At 31.3% G+C, this 10,056-nt stretch overlaps 1 protein-coding gene across 3 annotated transcripts in view; it reads left to right on the top strand.

Annotated features, from left to right (window-relative positions):
- The window catches only part of LOC134693067 (calmodulin-binding transcription activator 1-like), a 90,426-nt gene extending 84,094 nt beyond the window's left edge, over window positions 1–6,332 (top strand). For all 3 annotated transcript variants that reach the window (XM_063553772.1, XM_063553771.1, XM_063553774.1), the window contains one exon: window positions 551–6,332. In XM_063553772.1, coding sequence (XP_063409842.1) covers window positions 551–607 — 57 coding nt within the window. In that variant the 3' untranslated portion in view covers window positions 608–6,332. The remainder of the gene's footprint in view (window positions 1–550) is intronic.
- The last annotated feature ends 3,724 nt before the right edge of the window (window positions 6,333–10,056 follow it).

Genomic DNA, 10,056 nt, shown 5'->3' on the forward strand with positions numbered 1-10,056 from the left:
TATTTAACCAATCAATGTTCACTTTAGAAAAAAAACGTTTTTTTATAATCTTGAAGTTTATACAAATGTTGTAAGAATAAGTGAAAAATTGAAGATATTACAAATAATCAAAGCTGGTATACAGCCAAGATCCATATAAATAAAAAATGACAAAAAAGCATTATAAACAGTATCAACAGGTCGAATTAAATCTATATGTAAAACTAGTAAGCTCCTATTGAATACAGAATTTGTTCAGATAGCCAAAAATTACACTTTTTGAAATATGGTTTCTTTTCATGTATAAATATGGTATTTATTTTCGATAGGAGATAAATAAAGTATTTTCTCTAAATTATCTGAATTTGCTGGTCATCGTTTAAAGATGACCACATAAGCCAAATCATGAATTATGAAAAAGAAAATTTGTAAAAAAGTAAAAATGGTAGTTGTAACAGCATTGATTATTAATTAAATTGATAAATAATTTCATTATTATTTTTGAGTTCCTTACATATTTTTCATTCTGTTGTATTTATTTATTATAAAAACATTTTTTTTGTCTTTTCAGCACACAAGCAGACCAAAGCAACTCACCAGACAACATATTACAGCTAACAGACGATAGCATAACAGCTCCACCTAGTGAGGAGAAATCAAGGGAGAGTAGTAATCATTGACACACAGAAACTTTACAAACAAAGATGACCAGATAATGAACAAAGAATAAGACATGAACTTTTGAATGGTTAAGGATTTTAAAATTTAATATTTGTAGTGTTCAGGTTTTTCCCTTATAATGCATAATTATTGTATTTTTGTCAAATTAACAGAGAATTATTTTACTTTCTGTATGTAATATGATAGACTACATAAAAAGTAGTATTGGTTTAAACAAACTTTCAATAGGTGCAGGTTAATTTTGCCTGAATTACTATAGGATATATTCCTTTACTATAGAACCATAGCATGTTTTGCCTAGTATTTAAGGTGGTACCCAACACTTTCACTAAAATTAATTTGGCTTGTTTAATTTTCATAAAATTTTGTCAAAGTATTTACTTTGTCCCTTTGACAAAAATTTAAAAATTTCAAAAAATTTGAACCAACCATTTTATCAGAAAAATTTCACTGATTATATAGCAGTTTGACAGACACTAATTTTGATCATTGAGAAGCTAAATATTCCTTTACCAGCACAATGTATTTAAAACGTTTACCTGATTTTACAGAGTTATCTCCCTGTAGTGTTAGGTACCACCTTAATGAATACATTATATAAATACACACATTTTTGTTTAAACTGAGTTGTAAAATATGTAATATCATTATTCTCTACCTCTATTTCTAAATGACAGCTATTAGAATAAAATAGATTTAGGAAAGTAGAGTATGATTGGACTATTAAAACTCCACATGTGACATACTTTAAAGTAATTTTCTAAACATCAAATGGGAAAGCAAACATAAACATGATCAATAAGCCATGGCATGTTCTAACTGTTGATATCATTAACTAATGATAGATAAGATTTCACCATGACAAAGAGAGAGAGAGAGTGAGGTTTCAAATTTTTGCACAAATATTTAGAATGTTACATTAATATACATAGTCTTTGTCAATATTAATTACTGTGATTAATAATAATATTGTAAAAATGAAATCACCATTTATACTCTGGTTCCCTTCACCAAATAGATCTGACCTCTGGGTTTAGTCAAGGTCACTGCAAGTTTTGTATTTAACAGCAACATACTTGAGAACAACATTTGCTAGCGTTAATTTCTTTTTAAAGAATTAAAAATTCTCTAGTTGGTGTAGAAAATGATGAAAATGGATTGAATGTAATGAAAAACAAATTAATTTAGTAATGTAAAAAGAATGATGATTGAATCCGTATAAGATCTTGAAAAGAAAATTAATGTTCTAGAGACAATGCATGTTATTTATTGTTTGAAATATATAGTGATTCAGTGAATATTGTAGCCTAAGAACAAAATGGAGGAATTTGTAGATTTCCCTGTAAATAACCTGTTAAGTTTAAATATTTTAATGTTATCTCCCTCCCTTGTTAGTGAATATAAACAGTTTGGAGCTCACTAAACAAATATAGCATCAGTGTGGTTCTATTATTTAATTAAGTTTTAGAAGAGTTAAATTAAAATGTAGATTAATGGAGAACAAGAAAAAATCTAGCACTTGAGAGGAAAACCCTCCAAAAAAGGTAAATTATATAACCTAGTTTTATAATTTAAATAAAGAGTATTTAATATACTTAAACAATTTAAGCAAAACATAATAGTCTCAAGTTAATTAAATTGTCTTTGACTTGAAAGTACTTCAATAAAATTTCATCATGCAAATTGAGTTTTCAAAAATAAGGTTAAATTTGTTGTGTGAGCTCTTTACTTGGAAGTTGTATATTTCTGATTAATATATTGTTCCTCCTATTTATAAAATTTCCCCCTTTTGATTGTTATTGTTTTTTTTCTTGTTGTTAAATTTAGAATATCTAATTGTAAATGGCATATATGTTAAATTATGAGGTGTGTAAATATTTAAATTTTTTGTATTAATTTTTTCAATGTATTACATAAATTATCAAATGTCTTTATTGTCTCAAATGGTAAAATATCTTTGTAATCGCTCATACTTGTTACGATTTTTTTCGTCTCGCCTATGTCTAAGTTGATGAAACAAGACTTAGTCCTACTGTTTCTGATATCAGCAATTTTGTGTTCTCTACGGCAAAATAATTGTTTAAAAATGTGATGATAAGAAAGATTCCTTCAATGACTTTTTCCATGACAAACATGACTTGTTATGCTGAGTTCACACGTAATTCGAATTCGATTCGCATTAACTAATTTGAATTAGTTTAATTCGCTTTTGAATCATTTTACGTCCCAACGTCAATTCTAATTTAAATTAATTAAGATGCATGTCAAATTCTCTTTACTGTCCAAATGACGTTAACTTTTAATTTGTATCAACAAAAACGTATTTCCAATTGGAATTGGGTAATTCGAATCAATTCGATTTAAAAAAAGAAGAGTGTGTGAACGCGATTCGAATTCAATTCGAATTAAATGTCCATGTAAATGAGGCATAAGATGATGGCCTTTTGTAAGCATTGATATGAGCCATATCTACTGATACATACAATATTTAATTTTGTTTACACATTTTAATATTTAAATAGTGTCAAATTGATAAGTTTGATGGACCAATTTTTGTCAGAACAGGATTAATTCATCTTGTCCTGCTAATGGAAAATAAGATTTAATCAGTTCTGAATTTAGTAATTTTGTCTAAATAATAACACTCGTTAAGTGCCAGTCTGCCTAAGAATCAGGCAGTGATGAAAACATGACCAAAAAACCCCACTCAATTTGACATTGATTTCTGTTCATAATATGTAGTTATGCACAAAAATAACATTCATTTCTGTTTTCTGTTCTGGTAATAGAAGATAAAATTTGATTGAAATGCACTAGAAATTAACAAATAAGGGGAGATAACTCTGTGATTTGCTATCATTCTAACCAATATTCTTACAGAGTTATTTGATATTACCAGACACACAAAAACGAAAGACTAATAATTTTTAACTCAGGATGATAGTTAGTATTGAATAGAATGATTAGCTCGGTGGGTTTTTTCTGATCATGTTTTGATTTTTGCCTAAATTGCCTGAGTCTTACAAAGACTGGCACTTAAATCTTATAATGTTATTCCCCATTTATTTGACAATGTTATTTAAATATGAATTAACACCTATATATTCAATAAGCTCAATTATAACAAGATAAGGGATTAAAGACTATAAGTGATCTTTCACTATATTGTTAAAAAACACAGAATCAATGCAAATATACACAAATTATTGAAAATACAAGTTATTAGCAATAATTGAAATTGTGGTTTTTTTTTCATTTTTTGTTGTCGTGTTGTTGGCTATTGTTTTTGTACTTAATGATAGTTCAGTATTTTATACATTTCTCTGTGTATTTTTTGTGTATGTTACATATTTTTATGACTTTATTAAGAAATAATTTGAAGGAAAAGAAAACAGATTTTTGAAGACAATTGCAGTTGACTGAAATTATTACTTTTACAATGGTGGTATGCCTGATTCTATATAAGACAGTCTTTTTGACTGAATTCCTCAGGTTTCTGGATAAATTAAAATGGTTCCTCAGGTTTCTGGATACATTAAAATGGAAAGGAGGCAAACATTTTTCATATCTTTTCTTTTAAATTTTGATTTGAACTTTTGTTCTGTGATAATTTTTCATATCAGACTACTTGAGTGATATGATTTATTTTTTTTGAGTAGAAAGAAAATGCACAACATCTTATATCTACATCTATGACATTGTTTAGAAAAACAGATTGTCAATGGTTATTCAAACTTGAGGATATTTTCACCCTTCAGTGATATTTATATATTGTAGCTGAGTAACATCCCATTGTTTGGAAAACCAGGGATAATCTATAAGAGGTACCATTGAAGACTATATTTGGACATTTTGACATCTTTTAAACTTTATTTTGTTTTGTTGGGTTGCTGTCTGATTGGTGTTTACCTAATGGGATGGTGCTATTACAAGGAACATTACATGGTTTACATGAATGTACCATGTTATATATGGGAGCAAGAAGTTTCATATCAGAATATCAAATAGTCACATGACCCAACTGTGAGAAACTGTTTGGTCACATGACCCCAACTGTCACAAACTGAATAGTCACATGACACCAACTGTCAGAAACTGAATAGTCACATGACCCAACTGTCAGAAACTGAATAGTTACATGAACTAATTGTGAGAAACTGTATGGTCACATGACCCCAACTGTCAGAAACTGAATAATCACATGACCCAACTGTCAGAAACTGAATAGTCACATGACCCAACTGTCAGAACCTGAATAGTCGACCCAACTGTCAGAAACTGAATAGTTACATGAACTATTGTGAGAAACTGTATGGTCATATGACCCCAACTGTCAGACACTGAACAGTCACATGACCCAACTGTCAAAAACTGAATAATCACATGACCCCAACTGTCAGAAACTGAATAGTCACATGACACCAACTGTCAGAAACTGAATAGTCACATGACCCAACTGTCAGAAACTGAATAGTTACATGAACTAATTCTGAGACACTGTATTGTCACATGACCCCAACTGTCAGAAACTGAATAGTCACATGACCCAACTGTCAGAAACTGAATAGTCACATGACCCAACTGTGAGGAACTGTAAGGTCACATGACCCAACTGTCAGAACCTGAATAGTCGACCCAACTGTCAGAAACTGAATAGTTACTTGACCCAACGGCCAGAAACGACAAATACTTTTTTTTTCCTTGGTAATAAATGAACAAAATTAAGTGGTTACAAGATCAATTTCTTAATGTGAGAATGTATATTCTTTAATATTAATTATTATAAATTGGACAAATTATTGGGATCTTTTTTATTTATCCTTTGTTGTACTCTGTTTTGTAAGCATTGATCTGAGGAACAAATAGTCTTGGTATAAAGACACAAGTGATAACTTATTATACTACAGGTACATTTAAATGAAACCAATCAATCATTGACCATTATTTAAAAAAAAGTAAGTTTATACATTTTATCATAGGCAGCAAAACATAACTGGAGGAATTTTTTTTTCAAAATTATTATTTATTCATAAATTAATTTTTTAGCAACTCAGATTTATTTATTTATCACTTCCCTAATACTGAGAACTCATTTATACAAGGGTGGTAAACTTAGATTATTATTACAGTAGGAGTTAATGCCCTCTTTTTTTTTTAATTCACCTCATAAGCATGAGAAACGTATGAATTACGTAGAAAAAATAAATAAAGCATGGGTTCAAATCCCAGCAGGGAGGTAAGAACAAAAAATTTGCGAAAGCAAATTTACAGATCTAAAATTGTTGGTTGATGTTTAGACGAGTTGTATTTTATATATATATACAACTCGTCTAAACATCAACCCAACAATGTTAGATCTATAAATTTGCTTTCGCAAATTATACATTGTACATTAAGAATCTTTCAAATTCAGAAGAACATATTTATTTTTTACAGCTCAATGATTTGGTCACTTTATATGTTATACAAAATTTAGTAAAAATTACAATTATCTCTTTCCTCAGATCAATGTGATTGTATTGTGATATTTTTCGTATACTTTTCCTATATTTATTGCAGCTTTTTGCATTTTGTTGATTATTTTTTGTATATTTTTTATATTTATTGATAATAGCCTTAATCATGCTTCAGTTTACCATTACACAATAAACTGCCTCTATCATCTGTTAAAATGATGTTTCTTTTTATTTTTGCCTCCATGGCGACTTGCTATATAGAAAAAAGAAATATTGGGCATCAGACTGTCTAGTAAGGGCTTAAAGCCGAAAAATTGGAAAGCCAAGGAGGTGTGGGGACCAAAAATGTTGGAAGAGCTATTAATAAAAAAAAAAATAATAAAAAAAAAAGACTAAAGGCTCTCAAGAGCCTGTATCGCTCACCTGATTCTACTTCGGTTTTTGAAATCATATAAAAAAAATATAAAATTTGGCTAAAAGTAACAACACAACCTCATAAGGAAAGGAACATTCAGGCTAGGTTTGATCTCATTCAATTCAGTGGTTCTCTAGAAGAAGACTTTTGTATGCATTTCGCAAAGGGTCCTATGTTAAACTAAGTCCCCCCACTGGCGGGTATCTTGGATGATGGATCGGCTACAAAGAAGCAAGTTCCCACTTGGTTAGCACCTCATAAGGAACATTCATGCCATGTTTGGTTTCATTCCATTCAATGGTTCACTAATAGAAGACATTTGTATGTATTTCCCATGGGTCCTATGTTAAACTAAGTCCCCCCGCTGGCAGCCATCTTGGATGATGGATCGGCTACAAAGTAACAACACTTGGTCAGCACCTCATAAGGAACATTCATGCCATGTTTGGTTTCATTCCATTCAGTGGTTCTCTAGAAGAAAACATTTGTATATATTTCCCATAGGGTCCTATGTTAAACTAAGTCCCCTGCTGGCAGCCATCTTGGATGATGGATCGGCTACAAAGTAACAACACTTGGTCAGCACCTCATAAGGAACATGCATGCCAAGTTTGGTTTCATTCCATTCAGTGGTTCTCTAAAAGAAGTCATTTGTATGCATTTCCCATAGGGTCCTATGTTAAACTAATCCCCCACTGGCGGCCATCTTGGATAATGGATCGGCTACAAAGTAACAACACTTGGTTAGCACCTCATAAGGAACATTTGTGCCATGTTTGGTTTCATTCCATTCAGTGGTTCTCTAAATGAAGTCATTTGTATGCATTTCACATAGGGTCCTATGTTTAACTAAGTCCCCTGCTGGCGGCCATCTTGGATGATGGATCGGCTACAAAGTAACAACACTTGGTCAGCACCTCATAAGGAACATTCATGCCATGTTTGGTTTCATTCCATTTAGTGGTTCTCTAAAAGAAGTCATTTGTATGCATTTCCTGTAAGGTCCTATGTTAAACTAAGTCCCCCGCTGGTGGCCATCTTGGATAATGGATTGGCTACAAAAGTAACAACACTTAGTCAGCACCTCATAAGGAACATTCATGCCATGTTTGGTTTCATTCCATTCAGTGGTTCTCTAGATGAAGTTCAAAATGTAAAAAGTTAACGACCACGACGGACGACGGACGCCAAGTGGTGAGAAAAGCTCACTTGGCCCTTCTTGCCAGGTGAGCTAAAAATATAGCCAAATCCATCTTAAGAATTTTTTTTCTGAGGGAGTAAAAACCTCAGTTTCAGTATTAATTCAAATTTATTATATAAGGAGGCAAAATTTAGATAGTTTGTTACAAATCATGTCAGACCCAATGTACTGACTACTGAGCTGATGATACCCCTGGATTGATAGTCCACCAGCAGAGGCAAAGACTTAGTGTTGTTAAAAATTAAAACATGCTATAGTTATGCCTCTATGATATAATAAGTAATTAAAAAATTGCATTATAAGGGATCTCGCATTAGAAGTCTTGCCAGTTTTTATCAACTTTAAGTCAAAGGTTTAAATCAGCAATGTCTCTAACAAGTTTGAAAACTGCTCAACTGTATTTAAAAGAGTTGTGTATCTTTAAAAATATAAATAATTGGGAAAATTGACTTGTGCTCTCAAGCCTTAATTTCTCTTGAGGCTTTTGTTGTGTGAATTTCTCATTTATTGTGAGTAAGAAGATGTAGCATCCAGGTCTTCAGCATCTGATATGTAAAGCTATATATCAATACTTAATGCTGCAGCCCAATGGTAAACCCTTGTCTTGAATTCAGCACATTCTTCTGTTGCAGGATAGGCAAACACCAAAAGCTGACTGGCTCAAGGTAGGAACTACTGGCCTACACATAATCCCAACTCTTTCCTGTTATTTAGCCAGAAAACTTAACTTCCAATTTGGAGCGTCATGTACAAAACATGTTGAAGAACATTTTATAACGCCTACAGTTGCTGCAAGTAACTCATTATATAAAAAATTTGTAAGGGTTCCGTGGAACCCAGTGTCTCGCCTACTTTTGCTGTAAATCCCAGGCTCAACAAAAATGAGGAAAAAAATCTATAAAAATATTCCTCTTGATACTATCTTATGATTGTAAGAAGCTTCTGTCCAAGTTTGGTAAAAATCTAGGATAGTTAATGAATCTATTAAATGTTTTGAAAACTTTAACTGTAGACTGTATGTAATGTTAACTGGAAGAAAATCTAAGTCCATTTAAAAGTAAAATATAGAAAAAATGGAGTTATCTTTTTACAAAATTTACTTCTGGATAATATCTTATGATCATAAATATGCTTCTATCACAGTTTGGTACAAACCCAGGATATTTTAAGACAGTTAATTAAATTCTAAAAACTTTAACCACAGAGTGAATGTAATGTTTCACCGCAGAAAAATTAAGTCCATTTTAAAGTATAATATGGAAAAAATGGATTTATTTTTTTACAAAATTTACTTCTGGATACTATCTTATGATCATAAACAAGCTTCTGTCCAAGTTTGGTACAAACCCAGGATAGTTTAAGAAAGTTATTAAAATTCTGAAAACTTTAACCACAGAGTGAATGTTATGTTTCCCCGCAGAAAAAAACTAAGCCCATTTATAAGTTAAATACGGAAAAAATGGAATTTTATTTTTACAAAATTTACTTCTGGATACTATCTTATGATCATAAACAAGCTTCTGTCCAAGTTTGGTAGAAATCCAGTATAGTTTAAGAAAGTAATTAAAATTTCAAAAACTTTAACCACAGAGTGAATATTTGTGGACGCCGCCGACGACGACACTGACGACGACGGAAAGTAGGATCGCTTAGTCTCGCTTTTTTGACTAAAGTCGAAGGCTCGACAATAAAAGTAAACTGTTCTACACTCTCCTACTGGAATAAAATCCAAATAAACTGCAATAGTATTCCTTCTCTGTATTTAGATTTGATAGTATAATGCAAATATTAAAATTGAATGAGAATGAGAAGTCAATGCATGGATACTGACTGAAGAAGAGACGCCAAATATTGAGAATGAGATATTCTAATGTGAAAACAAACTAAATACCAAATATTATTGACTTACCATTAGTGGTTCTCCAATTGACTTAAATGCAAATGTTAACCAATTGTTAAAATAGCTAGAAACAATATAGTGGAGTTTTGCCTCCAAGAATTGAGATGCTTTAACATGATACATTTTTACATATGAGCAGAATTTTAACCAAACAAACTAGTACAACTAGAGGCTCTAAAGAGCCTGTGTCGTTCACATAAATTGGCTATTTTTAAAGTTGATTTACTATTCAGATTACGTAATTGTTACACTTTACGAGCATTTTACATGTGCAGTTGAATTATTTTTGAAAATAATACTAAAACATGTATTATGTTAAAGACGCCTCTGGGTGTGGGAATATCTCGCTACATTGAAGACCTGTTGGTGACCTTCTGCTGTTGTTTTTTTATTTGGTCGGGTTGTTGTCTCTTTGACACATTCC

The sequence above is a fragment of the Mytilus trossulus genome, chromosome 12 (genome assembly GCF_036588685.1).
Source record: "Mytilus trossulus isolate FHL-02 chromosome 12, PNRI_Mtr1.1.1.hap1, whole genome shotgun sequence".
Taxonomy (NCBI): Eukaryota; Metazoa; Mollusca; class Bivalvia; order Mytilida; family Mytilidae; genus Mytilus; species Mytilus trossulus.